This window comes from Salvelinus fontinalis, chromosome 40 (assembly GCF_029448725.1).
Source record: "Salvelinus fontinalis isolate EN_2023a chromosome 40, ASM2944872v1, whole genome shotgun sequence".
Taxonomy (NCBI): Eukaryota; Metazoa; Chordata; class Actinopteri; order Salmoniformes; family Salmonidae; genus Salvelinus; species Salvelinus fontinalis.
In genome coordinates, this window is record NC_074704.1 from 13,269,888 (window position 1) to 13,294,639 (window position 24,752).

The window sequence follows — 24,752 nt, forward strand, 5'->3', positions numbered from 1 at the left end:
CAGCCTCATCCCTCAGCTGTTTACCCAAAAAACGGACTGCTTTGTCGGGGTGACTTTTGCTGTTGGAATCCCAGATTGCTCCATTATTTAAAGTACAATATTTTATGGTATTAAAAATCTGTTTTCTGAGTAATAAGTCCACAGTCACAAAGGAAGTGTATGTAGATCTACATGTTTTTAATCAATGCTCAACATTTCACCCTGAAAATCATATTTTATGAAACACAGGAAAATGGTAAGACTTTGATCTTCAATACTTTGGTCTTGTTTATTCAGCAACTTCTTTTCCCTGTAAGAAGAAAGAAAAAATATAATGGATCAGTAATAATAATGAACATGATAAATATATGGATAGAATATAATGTATCAGTAATAATAATGAACATGATAAATATATGGATAGAATATAATGGATCAAGTCTTTAGTGCTCAGTGCTCAGCTTGGATTTTAGATGTTGAAGTACTAACTGAATTACTCTCATTAGATTGTTTAGCCCTTCCTAAAATGTTCTTCTTAGAGATCTTCAATACAGTTGAGTGTAAAAGGTCTGTGTTGACCTCTGAGAAGACCGACTCATAGGTGGTGTTGATGTGGTCATATCTGAACATGAGTCAGGTACAGGTTTAGCAGCAGTTCTGTACCTTTCCAGAGTCACGGGTCTTGGCTCTGAGCTTGTTGACCTGAGTCTCAGCGATGTCAGCACGCTCCTCAGCCTCCTCCAGCTCATGTTGAACCTTCCTGAACTTAGACATATGGCTATTGGCTGCTTCCTCCTGGGTGAGGAAAAGAGAGGGAGAGCAGAACATCAGCATTTAAAGTTTGAAGCTTCAGGCAGCAAATCAAAATTGTGTTTTTAAAAGGTATTTAAAAAACTAAATACAAGATTTAGGATAACAATGTATACAGGGAGCTAGATGATACAGCAGAGAAAGTGAGTGGCAAAATGGGGGATCAAACCACTGCCTCCAGCACTACCACTAGACCAGCTAATGAATATTCAACCCCTCTCCTTTAAGTTGGTAACACATTAACACAGGAGGCACTCACAAATGTGTATAATTTCTTCAGTGTTTACTTGCATTGTCAATTGTCATTGTTGACTGATGTGCTGTTGCTGTAGCAACACTTACTTCAAACTATGTAGTTTTGTCTGTGACTCACCGCTTCCTCAGAATTCCTCTTGTAGGCCTTCACTTTCATCTGCAGCTTATCTACCAGGTCCTGAAGTCTGTTAACGTTCTTCTTATCCTCCTCAGTCTGTGAGAGAAGAGCAAAGAATAAATGTCAGTATAGTTTTATACACAAACCTGTCTGTGTTAGTGTCAAGTGTGTGAAGAATGCACTTTCTCTTACCTGGTAAGTGAGCTCCTTGACTCTGCGCTCATACTTGCGGACTCCCTTGACTGCGTCTACACCTCTTCTCTGCTCTGCCTCCACCTCAGTCTCGAGCTCACGCACCTTTGTGGAACAACTACATTTAGGCATTTGTTTGAGGTGGTGAAACAAATCTTTGTAAAACAGAAGTAGAGTCTTCTACCCAGTCAAGGAGGCACAATCGTTGTCTTTCACTATGTATTTTTCCAAGTGGTTCCCAAAGTGGAATTTACATTTAAATTTGTGAATGAATATTGCTAGCAACAACAGATGAAACTACCAAGGATCTGTGGAACAAGATTAGAAGGTCCAATACAATACAATGTAATATTATTAATCCACTATTTATGTTCTAAACCCTTAGATGTACAACATGGGCATGGGAGGCTCACAGGGATACTGGTAGGCACATTATTCTGACAATTATACATTTTAAAAGTCAATTCTTCTTGTAGTTATAATATATAGGACTCTTTTTTTATTTGACCGATTTTGTCGTGCATTTAGCAGTGCATGTTGCAGTACCAGTATGACCAACAGAGGCCGCCACTCGCCTCTTTTAATGTTATGAGTTTGCTTCTGTTATGGGGGCTCGCGAAGTTTGCCAAGTGAGTCCACAGCAAGACAGAAACACCGACATAAATATATTTTTATGTCTTTATTTTTAAGGTAAGTGAGTGGAAAAGCACCATATTATCGAGAGTAATGTTTTTTTGTTCTTTCCCAGGAGCCAAGACTTGATTAGTCCGACCATGCACTGCTGAAGTCATAGTAAAACTGCGTGGATGCTATTTATATCGTACTCTAATGTAAGAGTTGTGTTCTGATATTATGAGGGGGTCCCTGATGAATTCACTATCACCAAAGGGATCCTTATATGATCAAATACATTTCCAGCAATCAGTCTTTCAATCCACCCTAATCCACCCTGCTGGTAACTCACCCTGGACTCCAGTTTCTGGAGCTGCTTCTTGCCTCCCTTCATGGCCAGATTCTCAGCCTCATCCAGGCGGTGCTGCAGGTCCTTGACTGTGACCTCCAGGTTCTTCTTCATCCTCTCCAGGTGAGAACTGGTGTCCTGCTCTTTCTTCAGCTCCTCGGCCATCATGGCCGCCTGGAATAGTAGTTTGTTTCATTTATGCACCAATTGGCACAAATCATAACGTCCCTCTGAGATCTTTATTGTGGTTAACCAGCCCAGCTACCATTGGCCATTAGGGACAAATTAATTTGATGTAATTCAAGGACTCACGTCAGTGATGGCCTTCTTGGCCTTCTCTTCTGCATTCCTGGCCTCCTGGACGATGTCGTCCACCTCTCCCTGCACCTGCACCAGGTCAGTCTCCAGCTTCTTCTTGGTGTTCAGAAGGCTGGTGTTCTGAAGGAGGAAACAAGACGATTTGTTTGACTCTCAAGAGAACGTACAAGGCTGAAATGATTCAACTCTCAAAGCAAGCATTGTCCATTTCAAGATGTGTTTAAACAGTATGCTTGGTTGGAAATGGCTTTTGACCCATACCTGGGAGTGCAGCAGTCCAACACGCTCGCTGGCGTCTACCAGCTCAGTCTCAGCCACTTTGCGGCCTCTCTCTGTCTGCTCCAGAGCAACTCTCAGCTCCTCGATTTCAGCCACCATCAGACCGTTTCTGCGCTCCACCATGGCTGCCTGCTCCTTCATGTCTTCTGCGACACGGACGGCGTCATCAAGGTGCAATTGGGCATCCTGTGGTTCACAATGACATACGTTCATTAGGACTTGTGGAAGTAGGGGTGATAGGATGGGTGATATAAATGTTAATTGGGAAGACTTTCCGCAGTATCCCTACCTTTCTATAGTACATAGTTCACTCTATTCAATTCCTCTGTTGTATTATTTTCTACAGATTTCAAAACAAATCCCTCTCCATGTTCAGATTTTGGAGCTTGATGTCCCTTTACCTTGAGCTGTCCCTGGACATTCCTCAGCTGTTTCTGGGCCTCAGCTGCCTGCCTGTTGGAGTGGCTCAGCTGGATCTCCATCTCGTTCAGGTCTCCCTCCATCTTCTTCTTCACCCTCATGGCATCATTCCTGCTCCTGACCTCAGAGTCCAGGGTGCTCTGCATGGAGTCAACCACCCTCTGGCTGTTCCTCTTGATCTGCTCCATCTCCTCGTCCTTCTCAGCGATCTTCCTGTCCACCTCACCCTTGATCTGGTTCAGCTCCAGCTGCACACGCAGAATCTTGGATTCCTCATGCTCCAGTGTTCCCTGGACAAACAGAAGCAGTCAGGCCAATTGTGTTCAATACATTTGGATGTAGGAATTAAATATATATGACTACAATAAACTCCAATACAGGGATCATTGGACTGTAGCTGGCGTTGGCTAGTGCAGCACTGCTTTCCCCATCAAACAGCTGTAGTTTGTACCTCAGCCTCCTCCAGAGCGGTCTGGATCTCAGACTTCTCTGTCTCCACGGTCTTCTTGGCCTTCTCCAGCTCATGGATGCTCTTACCAGTCTCTCCAATCTGCTCAGTCAGGTCAGAGATCTCCTCTGCGCACACACACACACACACACGGGAGCAGTTTAGACTTGGGAGATTTTCAGTGGATATCGGCAATGTGCTGAATTTGACATTAAATCATATTAACAGTTAATTAGCAGCACTTGCAAATCTAATCGCCTACCACTTATTTGGAATGTTAAAAGGAATACCGACTACAAGTACAACAATATATACAAATTATACTGTACATGTCATTTCTGAAATGGTGTAATATTAAGGGTGATGATTGCAGTTCCCTCCATTTTCAAAACACTAGTCAAACATGAGCCAAATAGAACTGCTGTTAAATGCTTACGTTGCAGGTTCTTGTTCTCTCTCTTCAGAGTCTCCAGATGATCCAGAGCCTCCTCGTAGGAGTTCTTCATCTTGAAGAGTTCAGTGCTCATAGAGCGAGCCTCCTTCTGAGCTCCTTCCAGCTCAGCCTGGCCCTCCTCATACTTCTGCTTCCACTCTGCCAGAACCTAGGGAAATCCATGGGATTTTCATTAGAAGTCGAAGATGAAGAGATTTTAAATTAGAAATATGCAACAATTATACAATTGATAAAAATGATAGGTTTATTCATTTTCACCTTGTCAAAGTTCCTCTGCTTCTTGTCGAGGTTGGCGGCCAATGCGTTGGCTCTCTCAACATCTATCATGAGGTCCTCCACCTCTCCCTGCAGCCTCTGCTTGGTCTTCTCCAGGGAGGCGCACTTGGAGTTGGTCGCCTCAATGGTCTCCTCAGCATCCTGCAGACGCTGGGCCAGCTTCTTCCTGTTGGACAACAGAGGGTGGTTTTATGGTGTAACTTTTTTTTATTTTGACAAACAATACATATTGATGTAACATTTTCTCAGAGCCCCCTACCACCCTCACCATCCACACCATATCTGATTTTTTTCTGTTGCGTGCGACTCACTTGGCCTCCTCCAGTTCCTCTGTGCGCTGGATAGCATCAGTTTCATACTTAGTCCTCCACTGAGCCACCTCACTGTTGGCCTTGGACATGCCGCGTTGCAGCTCTGCCTTGGCCTCCTGCTCCTCCTCAAACTGCTCCCTCAGGAGGTCACAGTCGTGGCGGGCAGACTGAACACCGTGGGCCAGTGCGTTTTTAGCCTGTGAGAAAGAAGGACAAAGACAAAGAGAGATTAGAGAGATCAAACAAATGACAGTAGGAGTCTTTGAGGGTGGAGAGACAGTAGGAATCTCTGAGGGTGGCGTAGTCACCATCTATGTGAAGATATGGCTCTAAACTCTCCATTAGCTCTGAACTGTTTGCCCTGTGGGGTCCATTTTGGGTCCCTTACCTTGACCTCCTCCTCAATCGCCCTCTTCAGCTCCTCCACCTGCTGGGTGAAGGCCTGTTTTCCTCTGGTCAGTTGAGACACCAGAGCTTCCTTCTCCTCCAGCTGGCGGCCAAACTCACCTGCAGGGACAGAGGGACATCTTGTAAATAGGGTCTCTGTTCTCTTGGATTGAAAATGTATTTTGAGGTATCGTAGGGCAATGTTAGGTGGTGAATTGTGCAGTATAAACTGTGTGGATACAGCCCCCAGCACATTATTCTGTTTTACTGAAGGAAAGCGTTGGCTTGTTTTTCATTGTTGATGGTACCATTTTCTGTCAAGAGTCTGGCCCTCTGTCCGCTAATGTCGTTGACCTGGCGAACATTCTCATCATTCTTAGTCTTGAGCTCACTCAGCTGGTCCTCAAGAGTACGGCATATCTTCTCCAGATTTCCCTGTTAGTGAAACATGTTCCATCATTACTTTATATACATGTGACTCCTGTCAACTTCTGTTCACTTGAATGGTAATGTAGTTGACCCTCCTCAACACCGCTTGAACAAAACATTACTACTCACCTTAGCCTTGGCGATGGCCTCCATGTTGCTGGAGAGGTCATCAATCTCCATCTTGTATTCGCTCTTCTCCTTCTCCAGCTTCTGCTTGACGCGCTGCAGGTTGTCGATCTGCTCCCCGAGCTCAGCCACACTGTCGGCCTGCTTCTTGCGCAGAGCGGCGGCTGTGGCCTCATGCTGCAGGGTGGACTCTTCAAGATCACGACGCAGCTTCTGGAACTCAGCCTCACGCTTCTTGTTCATCTCAATCTGAGCAGCAGTGGCGCCTCCGGCCTCCTCCAGCCTCTCGCTGATCTCCTCAAGTTCCCTGGAGAGATCGGCCCTCTGCTTCTCAACCTTAGCCCTGGCAGCACGCTCAGCCTCAATTTCCTCCTCCAGCTCCTCAATACGGGCCTAGAACAGGGGGCAGGAGCAGGGGGGATGAACACTACAATACAGTTGAAACAATTGAACCTCACAAAGTAATACTAGTATGTATATTTAGCATAAATGTGTTTAATACGAAGCCAGTTACACTAATATATTCAGTAGACAGTGTCCCATGCAGGAGCCAAAACCACAATGTTAAGAAACACCATCTTCCAACCTACTCAGCTATCAGAAGCCACCTGGGAAAATGTGTGCTACCAGAATAATGTTTTTCAGGAAATGATTCAAGTCTGTGCTTTTCTGTACTGGAGCTTATATCCTGTACTGTACCTGGAGTTCCTTGATCTTCTTCTGCAGCTGAGCTCCCAGAGACTGCTCATCCTCAACCTTGCTGAGGAGCTGGGTGGTCTCAAACTCCTTCCTAAGAAACACAAACACGTTGACTGCAGAGTTGGTTTTGTTTTGATAGTGTAAAGGGAGAGGATCATACCATTCACTTTGCTTTTAAGAATCACATACAAATGCTAATTCATAATTACAAGTATTAGCCAAGAACAACCATTATAGCAGGTAATACTGCAGTCAGTTGTTTGTGTTTACTTCTTGATTTTCTCATCAGCCTGCTGCTTGTCATTCTCCAGGTCCATTATGGACTCCTGGGCCAGTTTCAGATCTCCCTCCAGCTTTCTCTTGGATCTCTCAAGGTCCATACGGAGCTTCTTCTCTTGCTCCAGAGAACCCTCAAGCTAGAAGATAAAAACACATATATTGTTCAAATCTAAACAACTGAAGATAATATCATCTTACATACTATCATGGCCAAAATGTCAAACTCCACTCACGTCGTCCACTTGCTGTTCCAGCTTGGTCTTGGCCTTGGTCAGAGTGTTGACTTTGTCCTCCTCTGCCTGCAGGTCATCCAGTGTCTGCTGGTGGGCCTCTTGGAGGGCTTTCTTCTCCTTGGTCAGCTTGGCAACACTCTCATCCATAGACGCCATCTCCTCTGTCAGGTTTTTAACCTGTAAATTGCCACAACATAATTATACTTCACCATAAAGGGGAGATATAGTTTGTTCATTTAATTTAGATTAGAAATGAATCAACAATTACTGTACTATAGATTCAACACTACATGGCAGTGTTCACCATGCCAATGTTTCGAATGGAAGTCATAAATGGGGGAGTAGAACATGCAATGAATGTTGGAAGTACCCCGCATCTGAAATTCCACTATTGTTTCTTAATTTTTCCTGCACCCCCAATACAACTTGAATTCCATTTCTGTTAAGCTATGTTTTGAGTGTATTATTGTTTGGATTATTGTTTGGTTAGACTGTCTATGGTAAAACACAAGACCTTGTTTTCAGTGGCGTGCTTCTCCTTCTCCACTTTGGCCAGGGTGAGCTCCAGGTCATCAATGTCCTTCTTCAGCTCAGAGCACTCATCCTCCAGCTTCCTCTTCTTGGCAGTCAACTCAGCATTGATCTCCTCCTCATCCTCCAGCCTCTCGGTCGTCTCTTTGAGTTTGGCCTCCTGCTGGATCTTGCTCTTGATGAGCCCCTCACACCTTTCCTCAGCATCGTTCAGACTCTCTCCTTCCTGTTTTCAGAACAGGAGAAACAAAATCAGAGGCCTGACTTTGTGTATCAAAATATACACTTTAGTCAAAAAGGTCAGAGCAAATCAATAGACATTCATGAAATATATACAATATATAACATGGGCAATAGAAATGTGTGAGTTAGCCACATATGTTACAGTGTGTTCATATGTGTGTGTGTATTCATGTGTATGTAAATGTGGCCATACGAGGGTAGTTGTTTACTCACAGATGCGACTTGGAGCGACAGGTCATTCTTCTCCTGCGTCAGGGCCACTAACTTCTCCTCCATTTGCTTCTTCGTGGACAGAGCCTTGGCCAGGTCTGTCTTCATCTTCTCATAGTTCTCCTTCATGTTGGCCAGCTCCTTCTCAGTCTCAGCGCTCTGCAGCAGGGGCTTGATCTTGAAGTACAACTTCATCCATGGCCAGGTTTTGACATTCATGAATGAGCGGATGTTGTACTGGATGGCGTAAATTGATTCTCTGGTCGACAGAAAGGATAGAGTAGCATGGTGAGTGACATGCTTAAAGCTACATTCTGGGATTAGATGAACAACAAAACAGAACCAACTGCCACTGTTTGTTTACAGCTGAGGAATGGGGCCAGGGAAATGTAACCCCTCTTAAATTCATAGACATCGTCTAGATGCAAGGACTGACAGATCATTCATTCTAAGCTCAATAAGCAATTTATATACTTCAAGAATGAATGGGTAAATACCACACATTTTAATGCCAATTGAACAGCCAAGTCTCAAACTGCAGCTATAAAGCTAGAATCCTTAGTTGCTACATCCATTTCTGGACTAAATGAATTAACCCAAAAGCTTTAGTAGACCATTATAAGATGTACTTTCTCATTCTGAACAACTCACAGCATATACAGTATGTAATCATAATACATTAGACACAGGTGGTTGACAGAAAGCTTTGCCAGATGTCTGCTATTCCTCACCTCCTCTCCATCATCTTGCTAAACTCTCTCCTCATGAGGAATCCACGGCTGAGAGCCTGGACCATGCCGACCAGAGATGCCAGCTTCTCATCTCTCATCTCCTCCAGGACACCCAGCAGACCGGCTTTGAAGAAGACCTGAGACACAGGTTAACATGGTCAATGGAACCACAGATGGTGACAGATAGAAAGGGTTGAATCAAAAGAGGGGAACAACACCACTAGATAGATTTAAACAACATTAACTTTGCAACGGTTACAAACAAACCATGGGATACGTTGTTTCTAAGTTGTAAGTTATTGTACTGTTGTACAGAGCCTTCAGAAAGTATTCACAGCCCTGAACTTTTTCCAGCCTGAATTTAAAATGGATCACAATACCCCATAATGTCAAAGTGGAAATATTGTTTGAAGACATTCTAAACACATAAGTATTCAACCCCTTTTTCATTGCAACCCTAAATAGGTTTAGGAGTAAAAATGTGCTTAACAAGTCACATAATAAGTTGCATGCACTCATTCCGTTTTCAGTAATAGTGTTTGTAACTTCTTGTCAATACGGGGGCGCTGTTTTCACTTTGGAAAAAATCGTGCCCAAATGAAACGGCCTCGTACTCTTTTCTAGATCATACAATATGCATTTTATTATTACTATTGGATAGAGAACACTCAGAAGTTTCTAAAACTGTTTGAATTATGTCTGTGAGTAAAACAGAACTCATTTTGCAGCAAACTTCCATGCAGGAAGTGAAAAATCTGAAAACGAGGCTCTGTTTCAGGGCCTGCCTATTCAATTGCCTTATATTTATCGATATGCATGCACTTCATACGCCTTCCACTAGATGTCAACAGGCAGTGGAAGGTGGAATGGGGTGTCTAGCTTGATCTGAGGCCGAACAAGAGCTTTTGGAGTGGCAGGTCAGGAATTTTCTTTGTCTACCAAGGCGCGCCGCGGAGCTCGACATTGGCTTCTGAAAAGCGTTACGTATACACGTCGAATATCTCCGGCTCTGATTTTATTTGATACATGTGATAATAACATCATAAAGTAGGTTTTTTCAACTGAGTTTTATCAGTTTATTCAACGTTTATTGGGACCTTTGGAATTTTCCGTTCTTTGCGCCAAGAGTTGATGGGCATGTTCACGCCACATGGCTAGCTAAGGTTGCTAATTCGACAGAAGAAATGGACATTCTAAAACCAAACAACTATTTATTCTGGACCAAGGACGCCTTGTACAACATTCTGATGGAAGCTCAACAAAAGTAAGAAAACATTTATGATGTTATTTCGTATTTCTGTGTAAAATGTTGAGTCCTATTCTCCGCCGTTTTGGTGAGCGCTGTCTCGCAATAACGCAAGCTGTATGTTATGGTAAAGTCATTAAAAAAAATCTAACACAGCGGTTGCATTAAGAACCAGTGTATCTTTCATTTGCCATACAACAAGTATTTTTATGTAAAGTTTATGATGAGTTCTTTGGTCAGTTTAGGTGAGTGTCCAAAATATCTCTGGAGATTCTGGTGAATCGATACTACGTATTCACAATGTATAATCAGGAATTGTAGCTCTAAATATGCACATTTTCGAACAAAACATAATTGTATTGTATAACATGATGTTATAAGACTGTCATCTGATGAATTTGTTCAAGGTTAGTGATTAATTTTATATATTTTGCTGGTTTTTGCGAAAGCTACCTTTTGCGGTGAATAAATGCGTTTGTGTGTTTGGCTATTGTGGTAAGCTAATATAATTCTATATTGTGTTTTCGCTGTAAAACACTTAAAGAATCGGAAATATTGGCTGGATTCACCAGATGTTTATCTTTCATTTGCTGTACACCATGTATTTTTCATAAATGTTTTATGATGAGTATTTAGGTATTTCACGTTGCTCTCTGTAATTATTCTGGCTGCTTTGGTGATATTTTTGATGGTAGCTGCAATGTAAAACTATGATTTATACCTCAAATATGCACATTTTCGAACAAAACATAAATGTATTGTATAACATGTTATAAGACTGTCATCTGATGAAGTTGTTTCTTGGTTAGTGACTAATTTTATCTCTATTTGGTCGGTTTTGTGATAGCTACCTATGCGGTAGAAACATGGTGAAAATATGCGGTTGAGTCTTTGGCTATTGTGGTTAGCTAATAGAAATACATATTGTGTTTTCAGTGTAAAACATTTTAAAAATCGGAAATGATGGCTGGATTCACAAGCTGTTTATCTTTCATTTGCTGTATTGGACTTGTGATTTCATGAAAATTATATTATATGATATCCCTGTCCCGTTAGGCTAGGCTATGCTAGTCAGCTTTTTTGATGAGGAGGATCCCGGATCCGGGAGAGAGAAGTGGTAGAGTTAACATGATTTTTGAATGACTCCCTCATCTTTGTACCCCACACATACAATTATCTGTAAGGTCCCTCAGTCGAGCAGTGCACTTGAAACACAGATTCAACCACAAAGACCAGGGAGGTTTTCCAATGCCTCGCAAAGAAAAGCACCTATTGGTAGATGTGTAAAACATTTTTGTTTTAATTGATTACACTTTGTGAATGGCCAAGTTACAGGTTTTGACTTAAATTGGCATGAAAATCTATGGCAAGACTTGAAAATGGCTGTCTAGTAATGATCAACAACCAACTTGACAGAGCTTGAAGAATTTTTGAAGAATAATGATCAAATATTGTACAATCCAGGTGTGGAAAGCTCTTCGACTTACGCAGAAAGGCTCACAGATCTAATCACTGCCAAAATTAAGTCTAACGTGTTGGCTCAGAGGGTTGAATACTTATGTAATCAAGATATATTAGTGTTTTGTTTTTCATAATAGTTTTTTATATATGTTAGAATATTTCTTCCACTTTGACATTATAACATTTTGTGTAGATCATTGACAATAAATCACAATTAAATCCATTTAAATCCCAACTTTTCACGTGAAAGAATTTGGAAAAAGTCAAGGGGTGTGAATACTTTCTGAAGGCACTGTAGATAAATAATGTACACAGATACAGATATCTGCAGCCATACGACTATAACAAAATGCAAAAGATAATGTGTTTAGTTTCTCGTCTATACTTGTCATGTATGACTTTGAAGAAAAAGCAGTACAATGTTTTTCCACCTTTTCCATTAGGTAAATGAAGAAGAAAGAACAAAAGGATGGATAGATCAACTGGAGACATTTTATATGGTACGGGTTTAAATTATTTTTCAAGTTGTGTTTTGTTGTCAGCTTTTGCTGGGGGTATTTGACTGACCTTGGTGTGTCCAAACTTGTAATCCTCGTGATTCACATCAATGGACCCAAGCAGCTTCTCAGAAGCCTTCTTGTTGTCCATGAACTGGCCCTCAGGGATGACACTGGCATTCAGTACTTTGTACCTGAATGAGGAGACAGTTTTAAAGTATGTGAAGTTGTAATAAGTTGGTTATAATACGTAAAAGGTAAGACTTTTATGATGCTGGGAAAAACCTTGTGCATTTGTGTTTGTGTGCCTGTACCTCTGCTTGAAGTCAGCATAGAGGATTCTGCTGGGGAAGCCCTTTCTGCAGATCCTGATACCCTCCAGTACACCATTACACCTGAGCTGGTGGATAACCAGGAAGTTCTCCATCAGACCTGGTAAAACAAAACAAGTCTCTTTTAATTCTCATAAACAGGTTAAAGATTGGGATTGTTAAAGTCACTGATACTGTACTGATAAGATATTCTTGTACCTGGAGTCTTTGACTCGTTGGGGATCAGGCAGCGCACAAAGTGAGGATGAGTGCTCCTCAAGTTGGTCATCAGCTTATGTAAGTTCTCCTGTAAGGGCGTTACAAACAATTTTCACGGAAATCATTTATGATAATCAATGCACCTTTTAAAGGACTGAATCTACACATTTCAAAAGCTCACCCTGAACTGTGAGGACACTGTCTGCATGGAACCACCCTTCTTCTTGCCTCCTTTCTTGGCTTTATCTGTTAAAATTTGGAAAGTAAAAGATAACTAGGAAAGTACATTTCCTGGTTAACTTCACACTTATCTAGAGGCAAATGATGCCAATGAGATCATGTAAAATAACAACTATTGTATGGTTAAATTCACAGAGTGTATGATGAAATCAACCCAGTGATAAACTTTGAGAAATTGTGATACATTGAAAGACTTTAAAGAACATTTGGGTCTGAGTTGTAACTAGTATTTAGTTAAATGTTGTGACGTGATGCTAGTCTTACCCTCAGGAGGGGGAGGGGGATACAGGGCAGCCAAAATTTTGACTGGGGACTTCCCATACAGCTGACAAACTGAGTCATTCAAGGGGTCCTTGTTCTTCTCCAGCCAGCCAGTGATGTTGTAGTCCACAGTGCCGGCGTAGTGCACCAGGGAGAAGTGGGCCTCTGCCTTGCCTTTGGCAGGCTTGGGCTTCTCAAATGCCTGTGTTTTGCCAAGATGCTGGGCATACAGCTTGTCCTTGAAGGTAGTGTCTGAAGACTTGGGGAACATGCACTCCTCTTCAAGGATGGAGAAGATGCCCAATGGCTTCACAAAAAGACATGTATATCAAATTAGTGATATTTACACTTAGGATCACATTTATTACTTTAGTAAACATTCTATTATAGGATTATATTCCTTTCGGGGAACATAATAGGAAACATATTGAGTTCTCAACAGTCAGATACGTTGTCCCACTGTGATAATATCTCACACAGGGCTCACTATGAACTTTGCTGTTACGGTCCATTAAAATCCCCACAGACAGCTTACCTTCTCAATAAGCTCAATGCAGGCAGCCAAGTCCATGCCGAAGTCAATGAAGGCCCAGACGATTCCCTCCTTCTTGTACTCCTCTTGCTCCAGGACGAACATGGTGTGGTTGAAAAACTGTTGCAGTTTCTCATTGGTGAAGTTGATGCACAGCTGCTCCATGCTGTTGTACTGTTGATGGAGTTTTAAAAGGGATAATTTCATCATACAAGACTGTAATCCCTCTCAATCACATCTAATTGTCTTGTTCTGGTGTCATACTCACATCAAAGATCTCAAACCCGGCAATGTCAAGCACACCGATATAGAACTGCCTTGGATTCTTGGTGTCCAACATCTCATTGATACGGATGACCATCCACAAGAACATCCTCTCATAGATGGACTTGGCCAGAGCACTGACTGAGTTATTAACCTGCAATGATAATACCTCAAATTAATACATGAGATATTGACCATGTCTGGTGATAAGGTGATAAGACCTTGGGATAAACAACATCACTATTTTAAAAAAGCAAGGCACTCGTCCCCAAAATAATTATGGTGCTCAGAGAATGGTAAAAGCTTTGTTTGGCCGCCTTACCTGAGCCACAGTCTGTCCCTTGGTCACATACTCGTTGCCGACCTTCACTCTGGGGTAGCACAGAGCCTTCAACATCTCAGCTGAGTTCAGGCCCAGGAGGTAGGCGATTTTATCAGCCACTGGAGAGAGAACCAACAACAACAGCTTTATAGACACAAGATGTATTGAAGAATTTCCATTATTCTCAGTTAGTCTGAGAAGGTTAGAGTTAGTCTGTGAAGGTTAGAGTTAGTCTGTGAAGGTTAGAGTTAGTCTGTGAAGGTTAGAGTTAGTCTGTGAAGGTTAGAGTTAGTCTGTGAAGGTTAGAGTTAGTCTGAGAAGGTTAGAGTTAGTCTGAGAAGGCTAGAGTTAGTCTGAGAAGAAGGCTAGAGTTAGTCTGAGAAAAAGGCTAGAGTTAGTCTGAGAAGAAGGCTAGAGTTAGTCTGAGAAGAAGGCTAGAGTTAGTCTGAGAAGAAGGCTAGAGTTAGTCTGAGAAGAAGGCTAGAGTTAGTCTGAGAAGAAGGCTAGAGTTAGTCTGAGAAGAAGGCTAGAGTTAGTCTGAGAAGAAGGCTAGAGTTAGTCTGAGAAGAAGGCTAGAGTTAGTCTGAGAAGAAGGCTAGAGTTAGTCTGAGAAGAAGGCTAGAGTTAGTCTGAGAAGAAGGCTAGAGCTAGTCTGAGAAGAAGGCTAGAGCTAGTCTGAGAAGAAGGCTAGAGCTAGTCTGAGAAGAAGGCTAGAGCTAGTCTGAGAAGAAGGCTAAAGCTAGTCTGAGAAGGTTAGAGCTAGTCTGAGAAGAAGGCTAGAGCTAGTCTGAGAAGAAGGCTAGAGTTAGTTTGAGAAGAAGGCTAGAGTTAGTCTGAGAAGAAGGCTAGAGCTAGTCTGAGAAGAAGGCTAGAGTTAGTCTGAGAAGAAGGCTAGAGTTAGTCTGAGAAGAAGGCTAGAGTTAGTCTGAGAAGAAGGCTAGAGTTAGTCTGAGAAGGTTAGAGTTAGTCTGAGAAGGTTAGAGTTAGTCTGAGAAGAAGGCTAGAGTTAGTCTGAGAAGAAGGTTAGAAATAGTCTGAGAAGAAGGTTAGAAATAGTCTGAGAAGAAGGTTAGAAATAGTCTGAGAAGAAGGTTAGAGCTAGTCTGAGAAGAAGGTTAGAGCTAGTCTGAGAAGAAGGTTAGAGCTAGTCTGAGAAGAAGGTTAGAGCTAGTCTGAGAAGGTTAGAGTTAGTCTGAGAAGGCTAGAGTTAGTCTGAGAAGAAGGCTAGAGTTAGTCTGAGAAGAAGGCTAGAGCTAGTCTGAGAAGGTTAGAGTTAGTCTGAGAAGGTTAGAGTTAGTCTGAGAAGGTTAGAGTTAGTCTGAGAAGGTTAGAGTTAGTCTGAGAAGGTTAGAGTTAGTCTGAGAAGGTTAGAGTTAGTCTGAGAAGGCTAGAGTTAGTCTGAGAAGGCTAGAGTTAGTCTGAGAAGGCTAGAGTTAGTCTGAGAAGGCTAGAGTTAGTCTGAGAAGGCTAGAGTTAGTCTGAGAAGAAGGCTAGAGCTAGTCTGAGAAGAAGGCTAGAGCTAGTCTGAGAAGAAGGCTAGAGCTAGTCTGAGAAGAAGGCTAGAGCTAGTCTGAGAAGAAGGCTAGAGCTAGTCTGAGAAGGCTAGAGCTAGTCTGAGAAGGCTAGAGCTAGTCTGAGAAGAAGGCTAGAGCTAGTCTGAGAAGAAGGCTAGAGCTAGTCTGAGAAGAAGGCTAGAGCTAGTCTGAGAAGAAGGCTAGAGCTAGTCTGAGAAGAAGGCTAGAGCTAGTCTGAGAAGAAGGCTAGAGCTAGTCTGAGAAGAAGGCTAGAGCTAGTCTGAGAAGAAGGCTAGAGCTAGTCTGAGAAGAAGGCTAGAGCTAGTCTGAGAAGAAGGCTAGAGCTAGTCTGAGAAGAAAGCTGGAGTGAGGCCAAGAAAAGCCCCACTGACAATTGTCTGTAGGCATTTATGAGAAGTGTCTACGTGGTCTGAGAACCTGAGAAGAAGGCTAGAGTTAGTCTGAGAAGAAGGCTAGAGTTAGTCTGAGAAGAAGGCTAGAGTTAGTCTGAGAAGAAGGCTAGAGTTAGTCTGAGAAGAAGGCTAGAGTTAGTCTGAGAAGAAGGCTAGAGTTAGTCTGAGAAGAAGGCTAGAGTTAGTCTGAGAAGAAGGCTAGAGTTAGTCTGAGAAGAAGGCTAGAGTTAGTCTGAGAAGAAGGCTAGAGTTAGTCGGAGAAGAAGGCTAGAGTTAGTCTGAGAAGAAGGCTAGAGTTAGTCGGAGAAGAAGGCTAGAGCTAGTCTGAGAAGAAGGCTGGAGTGAGGCCAAGAAAAGCCCCACTGACAATTGTCTGTAGGCATTTATGAGAAGTGTCTACGTGGTCTGAGAACCACTAAAAAAACGCAAGGTGTTATTGAGCACTGGGTGTTATTGTAGGCATTTATGTGAGAACTGTCTACATGGTATGAGAACCACTGGGAACAACACAAGGTGTACTAGATGTTATTTGATATGTATAGGAAGCAATGGCAAGAGAACCATTGAAGATACATATGTATGCATATGAGGTAACGACAAGAGAATCGTTGAAGATGCATAAGGAGTAATAAGGGAGATTACTGAGTGTGTTTGAGAATAGTACTAAGTGAATGTGGATGTGAGTATTGTGTGATTGACTAAGCAGGGATTTAGCCCCGGTTTGAGAGATGTGTGAGTGTGGGATGGCGTGTTAAGCTGGAAGTAACAATCACAAAACGGAGAAATCGCAAAAAAAATATAAATGCAACTTGCACACCCACACGTAGACATACGTAAGTGGTGTAAAACGTATTCTGAGATATGTTCAGAGTGGTCCCTTTTTGGATCATTTGATAAAGATAAGGTTAAAGCATTGAATCAGAGCCTTCGTCAAGAATTAAAGGAATTACCGCCCTGGTAATACATTTTGAAACAAAACCCATGCAACCATATATGTCCGAGTTTTCATCAAGCTTGTATTGAGTTTGTGAACCTCTCCAGTTAACTGTTAATGAAGATGGATTAATTTGCATTGAGTGTGCGTTCTTAGTGGAGAATTTCCATTACACTTTCATGTGGCACTGTCTGTCTTTGGTGTTCTTTTTCTATGTTGGGGAATGGGACTAATGTTCTACATATTGTATATCTATGAGTGGGACTCACCCTCTGTGCCGTCTGGCTCGGCCTGCTCCTCACGCTGCTTCTGCTTGAATTTCATGTTGCCATGGTGCACTACAGCTCCTGTCAGCTTGTAGATGCCAAGCTTCTCATCATTAGTGAAGCCCAGGATTGTAATGGCATCCTGGCAATAAAGAGGAAGTACCACAGAATGAACTGAACTGTAGTTTGGTCAGTTACACTACAGTTCTGTGCTGCTCACTCCAGAATGAATGGGATGGATAGATTTGACTCTTGGCACACATTAGTAGATGGCAGCACAAAATGAGTTTTACACAGTTCCACATGGCACTTAGTGGTGCTCTCTTGTGGATGTCTTAAATGTAAGTGCCTCAAGGTGAAGTGTGAAGGCATGAAAAGTTCCTTTACGTTCATGCTTAAAACTTCTTATGGCTGCAAGGGGCAGTATTGAGTAGCCAGTTAAATGGTGCCCATTTCAAACGGCCTCGTACTCAATTCTTGCTCGTACAATATGCATATTATTATTACTATTGGATAGAAAACACTCTCTAGTTTCTAAAACTGTTTGAATTATTTCTCTGAGTGAAACAGAACTCCTTCTGCAGCACATTTCCTGACCAGGAAGTGGAATGTCAGAAATCGATGCTCTGTTCAACTTCCTGCCTATACATGGGCATGATACGTAAGAGTCTACGTACACTTCATACACCTTCCCCTGGTTGTCAAGAGGCGGTGAGAGAAGAAATTTCGTGTTTATCTTGGTCTGATGTGGAATTAAAGCTCTTTGTATGACGTGACCGTCCATTTCCTGTTTCTGGAGCGCACGAAAGGGGACATGGATTTGCCTTCTGTTTAGCTGTCGTTATGGATGACTAACATCTCCGGTTTAGATTTTATTTGATACATGTGACCATATCATCGTAAAGTATGTTTTTTCAATATAGTTTAATCAGATTATTGAAATTTTTTCGGGAGTTTTGCCGTGTTCCGTTCTCTGACTTTGTTGACGTTGGAGAGATCCGTGCCACTTGGCAAGTGCCCATGCTAAATGATGAGGGAAATTTGCCGTTCCAGATCCAAACAACGACTGTTCTGGACAAAGGACACCTTGTCCAACATTCTGACGGAAGATCACCAAAAGTAAGAAACATTTTATGATGCTATTTCTAATATCTGTCGTGCATGTGAACTGGTCGTCGGCGCCCAAGTGTTTCTGGCTATTGTGGCTACGCTAATATAACGCTACATTTTGTTTTCGCTGTAAAACATTTAATAAATCGGAAATATTGTCTGGAATCACAAGATGCCTGTCTTTCAATTGCTGTACACTATGTATTTTTCAGAAATGTTTTATGATGAGTAATTAGGTATTTGACGTTGGTGTCTGTAAATATTATGGCTGCTTTCGGTGCAATTTCTGATTGTAGCTGAAATGTAAACTATGATTAATACCTGAAATATGCAAATTTTTCGAACAAAACATATGCTATACAATAAATATGTTATCAGACTGTCATCTGATGAAGTTGTTTCTTGGTTAGTGGCTATTATCTTTATTTGGTCGAATTTGTGATAGCTACTGATGGAGTAAAAAACTGATGGAGTAAGAAAAGTGTTGTCTTTTGCTAACGTGGTTAGCTAATAGATTTACATATTGTGTCTTCCCTGTAAAACATTTTAAAAATCGGACATGTTGGCTTGATTCACAAGATGTGTACCTTTTCATATGCTGTATTGGACTTGTTAATGTGTGAAAGTTAAATATTTAAAAAATATATATTTTGAATTTCGCGCCCTGCACTTTGAGCTGGCTGTTGTCATAATTCTACCGACGTCGGGCTTGCACGCCAAACAGGTTAACTAACACAAGGCATTTAGAATCAAACAAAAACATACATGAACATTCCCAGCTGCCACTAAGTCACAGAGCATTTAGTGTGTATGGTGGTCCTACCCATTCCATATCTAGAGTTTGGTTAACCCTTTGTTTGACTCACATCTGTGGCATCCAGCTCTTCGTTGTCGTTTATGCTGGCCACAGCGATCTGACCCTGGCTGCACATGGGGAAGTCGTATGGGTTGGTGGTGAGGAGAGCCAATTCTGTGGACAACGGAGAACAGCTTGTCAGTTAAATCTCTTAGAATTCTGCTGTCCTACCTTTACAGTATCTCTCCCTCCTTTACTCAATAGATGGACCCAAGGATACATGTAGTATATAATAAATAGCATCAAAAGAGGAGACTGAGACTTGTGGACTCGTGCATCACAGTGCATTACTTGATAGATATTTCCCAAAGACCTGACAAATGTCTAGATGCCTTGTTACCTTGGGTGTACTCATTGTAATAGTTTTCATATTGTGGATTATAAATATTTTAAATAAATTCCATAGATGGGGGTGGGAATAATTTCCCCTGAACCTCTACTTTGTCGCACCAACTAGCTCAGGTTTGTGGCCTGTCATCATCTGGAAGAAGATGTGGTAGCCTCTCTCATCGGGCAGCTGGAAGGACACTCTGGACTTCTCCAGCAGGTCTGAGGGTGAAAGAGAGAGAGAGCGAGTGATACAAAGAGAGAAGAAAGAGAGACAGAGACAGACAGAAAAAACATAAGATTAAATCAAATTTGATGATCTCCAAAAATGAATCTGTGAATTTAGGAAAAAATGTAGAACCAATCAAACCAACTCACAGGTCTCAATGTCAGCTTTAGCCAGTTTACCAGCTTGGAAGTGAATCCTGATGAATTTACCCTGTAATAGAGCATGGGGGTTAGAAATAGGCCAACAAATGAATCTAACATTTTATTTTGAAAGATCCCTTTAACTGTTACAGTTTGTTGGACATCTATTAATATAACAATAGGGAACTACTGAAATACATTTTTCCAATATAAGGTAACTTCCACAGTATGCCCTTTATACTTACAAAGCGAGACGAGTTGTCGTTCCTCACTGTCTTGGCATTACCGTAAGACTCCAGCAGAGGGTTAGCTGCAATGATCTGATCCTCAAGAGACCCCTGATTGAGACAAACACAAGTTGCTCAGAAACTGGAAAAGTGTTCAAGTTTGTTTTCGCTCGATTGCTTGAACAAATTTCTTGAAACATGATTCACAGCTCGAAAAAAAGTTTGCTCAGAAAACAAAACTGAAATGTGTTAAAAAAGCAAACATAAGATCAACCTACCTGCATTTTGCCAGGGTCTGCTTCCTTCTTGGCACCAGACACTGCAATGGTGGCAAAGTACTGGATGACACGCTTGGTGTTGACAGTCTTTCCTGCACCGGATTCTCCACTGGTTTATATGACAGAGAAAGAGGGGTTTTAGGTACATGTTTGAGTGTCAGATTGGCTTTCACCAAGAAATAGCATAGAAAAATACCTGTTTTCTAACATAAATAAATCCTTAACAAATATTCCCTTTCATCGACTCGTTATTACACATAGCCTAATGTCATAATCCATTCATAATGTAATGTATTTCATCACACCAAGTGACCTAACTTATTACAAAAGAAACACTTTCTCAAGTGACATTTTAGTAAACAACTTACGTAATCAGGACGGACTGGTTCTCCTTATCTGGAACCAAAAAACATATTGCTTATCATACTCAAGCAACATTATGAGGACATTATTGTGTTCATAGCATCATCACACATTTCATCTTGGAACATTTTCCATTCAAGGGTAGTGAAATCAGATATTCCCAAGCAAACTGTTCTAACCTAGACTAGAAAACTCTAAAGCATATTTTAACACCCAACGATCTATCCATTAATCCATCCATCCATCCATCCATCCATCCATCAGCACTTATGGACTTTGAGATCCATATGCACTTATGGAGATCCATATAGCTCCAGTTTTATGGATTGTCTAATCATGTGAGAGACACAGACTAGGTCTCGACCTTTAAGTCTTTACTGAAGACTAGGGCTTGGATAAGTCTGTCCTATCCGGTGAAATTCTCCTGTCTTAACTGGTGTCCTGTGTGAACTTAAGTATTCTCTCTCTCTGTCTCTGAGGACCAGAACCCTAGGACCATGCCTCAGAACTACCTGACTTGATGACTCCTGGCTGTGCCTAGTCCACCTGGCTGTGCTGCTGCTCCAGTTTCAACTGTTCTGCCTGTGGCTATGGAACCCTGATCTGTTCACCGGATGTGCTACCTTGTCCCGGACCTGCTGTTTTTTGACTCTCCCTATCTCTCGCTCTCACTCCCTCTCTTTTCACTCTCTACCGCACCTGCTGTCTCGACCTCTGAATGCTCGGCTATGAAAAGCCAACTGACATTTACTCCTGAGGTGCTGACCTGTTGAACCCTCTATAGCCACTGTGATAATTATATTACGCCTGCTGGTCATCTAAGAATGTTTGAACATCTTGTAGAACGATCTGGCCTTAATGGCCATAAACTCTTATCTCCACCCGGCACAGCCAGAAGAGGATTGGCCACCCCTCAGAGCCTGGTTACCCTCTAGTTTTTATAGTTTTTCCTTCTACATCTGCATTGCTTGGTGTTTGGGGTTTTAGGCTGGGTTTCTGTATAAGCACTTTGTGATATCTGCTCATGTATAAAGGGTTTTATAAATAAATGTGATTGATTGATCCAACCATCCATCCATCCATCCATGAGATATCGTACCAATCATCATGAACTGAAAGGCGTTGTCAGAGACGGAGAAGATATGGGGTGGAGCCTCCACTCTCTTCTTCCCTCTGTAGGCGTTGACAACCTCTTCATCGTACACTGGCAGCCACTTGTAGGGGTTCACCGTGGCACAGAAGAGCCCAGAGTAGGTCTGGATGAAAGCATATTTAATTTAGGAGATTAACAAAGTCAGATGGACTTTTACCTGGATTTATGTGAGGATGTGGGTGTACTTTGGTATACTGATGTGGGTCTACTGTATTGATATGTTTTGGTTTCTACCTTTCATTTATGTGTAGTACTGTATGTGTGTATTTATTATGTTCATGTATGTGTGTATTTATTATGTTCATGTATGTGTGAATTTATTATGTTCATGTATGTGCAGGTTTCTTACATAGATCATCCATGCTGCATAACGCTCTTTGAGGTTATACAACACAGAGGCTTCATTCAGGTAGGTCATCATGGCCATGTCCTCAATCTTGTCGTACTTAGGGGGGTTCATCTCATAGATGTCTGCATCTTTGAACTCTTTTCCTTCCTGAAACAGTCAGAAATCTAGATTACACACAGATCAAACTCGACATGACTGAATGCTTTTTGCTCATTAAATACAAGTTTAATCATTTAAAAAATGCATATCCACATTAATCCAACTACTTAGTTATCACCCACTGACACATAACTGGTGATTCTTGACTAGTCAACATGAGAAATTCTATGTCCTTTTAAATAGCAGCAATAAAAATTGTCTTTGATGGTTATATTCTGCTTACAAAAAACATTGGATGTTTGTTTCTGCATTTAGTTGACTTTTCAAGAATTAGAATGATTGTACAAACTTGAATTTGAATACTTTTCAGATCAGACTTACCTCCTTACTGCCGTCAGGTTTGGTAACTGTTACAGTACACTTCCCGTCGGCCCTGGCAGTGACCAGACCCTTAAGGTACAGCTCCACCTTGTCTGTCACATAGCAGGCGTTCTTTGAATCAAAGGGCATGGCTTGTGCCTCCATCCTCTCCTTCTCAGATTTACGGAGGTATATGGCAGCCTTGCCGTAGATTTGCATCTCAGCGTCCGTACTCATGGTGACGGATAACTAGGAAAGAGATTAAACATGAAACATGATTGACTCTGTGGTGCTTCCTCCCCAGTCAACAGAGTTGGGTGAGCGGTATCTCTCACAAAATATTCTCATCACTTTTTATGTGAAGACTGGAACCATGTCTCACCTTCTTTTCCCCTTCCTACAGATGAATGTGTACTTCTTGGAGGACCCTGTGAAACATTAGGGTTTTGTGAAAACCCACAAGTCTAAAGCCTTATCATTTAGACCCGGAAGGGCTAGAAAACATTTAACTCAATCATTACAGCCATGTCAAATTCAACTACAGGTGCACCTGATAACTTTAATTTACTACACATCCACACATTCTGTTAGGAATTCAAATAAATTCCCCTGAAAACCCAGTTACATTCTAGAACACCCTTTCAAGTGCAGGAGCACCACTTTGTACTGTAAAGGAAAGTTACAGATTTTAAGTAAAACACATAATAAAAACAACATTATTTTTAATGCCAATTGATTTAATATTGTAAAATCTAAAAGAAATGAATTCAAATAGTGCAATTAGCTACTGCCTCAGATGCTGAGTGCAAGGATGAGACGCATTTAAAAATCTAAGGAGGTGGAGAGGTCTTACCACAGAGGAAGAAGGTTTCTGACTCATGGATGCTGGGGCCTCAGCCTCCTTATATCTGGTTGGAAGTGCTAACCAAGCAAAAGTTAATTATGGACCACTCTGGGAAAGGAAATGGATTGGATGAGAGACCTGTTTATTTCTGTGTCTCACTAGCACCTCCCACTTCCAGGAGCACCACACTCCCATTACATTACTTTTTAATGACATCTGTGGTTCTAGCAGTCTGCATCTGGGTCTTATCCTGAGTTCTGATACACATATTATTTCTATGATTTAACTTGTAAACACATCTGAACTGTCTCCTCACCACATGCTTGTGACGGAGTTGGCCGTTACCTCGTGCTTTGCTTAGTATGACTTATCACCCTGGTGGAACCATATTAAATTAATATTTAAAATGAATAATATAAAGCTAGAACTGAAACATTGAGGCTTTTATCTACACCTCAAAAAACTGCTAATTATAATGTGTAGTTAAACCATACATACATACATACATACATACATGCATACAAGTATGTGAACACCCCTTCTAATGAATAGATTCCGCTATTTCAGCCACACCCAATGCTGACAGGTGTATAAAATCAAGCACACAGCCATGAAATCTCCATAGACCAACATTGGCAATTGAATGACCTTACTGAAGAGCTCAGTGACTTTCAACGTGGCACCGTCACAGGATGCCACCTTTCCAACAAGTCAGTTCGTCAAATTTCTGCCCAGCTAGAGCTGCCTCAATCAACTGTAAGTGCTTTTATTCTTTTATTCTGAAGTGGAAACGTCTAGGAGCAACAACGGCTCAGCTGCGAAGTGGTAAGCCACAAAAGCACACAGAAGGGGTCCGCCAAGAGCTGAAGCACGTAAAAATTGTCTGTCCTCAGTTGCAACACCCACTATCAAGTTCCAAACTGCCTTTGGAGGTAACATCAGTACAAGAACTGTTCGTCGGAAGCTTTATGAAATGTGTTTTCATGGCCGTGCAGCCACACACAAGCCTAAGATCACCATGCCCAATGCCAAGCGCCAGCTGGAGTGGTGTAAAGCTCGCCGCCATTGGACTCTGGAGCAGTTCAAATGCATTCTCTCGAGTGATGAATCACGCTTCACCATCTGGCAGTCCGACGGACGAATTTGTGTTTGGCAGGACACTGCCCAAATGCGTAGTGCCAACTGTAAAGTTTGGTGGAGGATAAATAATGGTCTGGGGATCTTTTCCATGGTTCTGGCTAGGCCCCT

At 41.8% G+C, this 24,752-nt stretch overlaps 1 protein-coding gene across 1 annotated transcript; it reads right to left on the minus strand.

The window, feature by feature from the left end:
* Positions 1 to 156: 156 nt before the first annotated feature.
* LOC129839045 (myosin heavy chain, fast skeletal muscle-like) lies at positions 157 to 23,088 on the minus strand. Its single transcript, XM_055906308.1, has 40 exons — positions 23,043 to 23,088; positions 22,682 to 22,909; positions 22,202 to 22,348; positions 21,799 to 21,955; positions 20,705 to 20,732; positions 20,337 to 20,445; positions 20,077 to 20,169; positions 19,841 to 19,901; positions 19,586 to 19,684; positions 19,146 to 19,249; positions 17,173 to 17,311; positions 14,043 to 14,161; positions 13,725 to 13,874; positions 13,460 to 13,630; positions 12,928 to 13,231; positions 12,605 to 12,669; positions 12,424 to 12,511; positions 12,208 to 12,325; positions 11,964 to 12,087; positions 8,690 to 8,826; positions 7,962 to 8,217; positions 7,489 to 7,731; positions 6,975 to 7,151; positions 6,733 to 6,878; positions 6,463 to 6,553; positions 5,767 to 6,156; positions 5,517 to 5,643; positions 5,210 to 5,328; positions 4,822 to 5,018; positions 4,493 to 4,676; positions 4,217 to 4,382; positions 3,784 to 3,908; positions 3,314 to 3,622; positions 2,895 to 3,098; positions 2,628 to 2,753; positions 2,319 to 2,489; positions 1,355 to 1,459; positions 1,163 to 1,258; positions 643 to 774; positions 157 to 289 (listed from the first exon to the last, which is right to left on the minus strand). The coding sequence occupies exons 2-40, from the start codon at positions 22,895 to 22,897 to the stop codon at positions 269 to 271; spliced, it is 5,814 nt and encodes a 1,937-aa protein (XP_055762283.1). The 5' UTR covers positions 22,898 to 22,909; positions 23,043 to 23,088; the 3' UTR covers positions 157 to 268.
* Between the last annotated feature and the right edge of the window lie 1,664 nt (positions 23,089 to 24,752).

Bases quoted from the DNA above. Each gene is read 5' to 3' on its own strand.
- LOC129839045 (XM_055906308.1), bottom strand. From the start codon at position 22,897: ATGAGTACGGACGCTGAGATGCAAATCTACGGCAAGGCTGCCATATAC. The intron at 21,956-22,201 runs GTAAGAAACCTG...GCTTTCATCCAG, and splicing joins ATGCAGCATGGATGATCTAT to ACCTACTCTGGGCTCTTCTG. The intron at 13,232-13,459 runs GTAAGCTGTCTG...CTTTTTGTGAAG, and splicing joins GCATTGAGCTTATTGAGAAG to CCATTGGGCATCTTCTCCAT.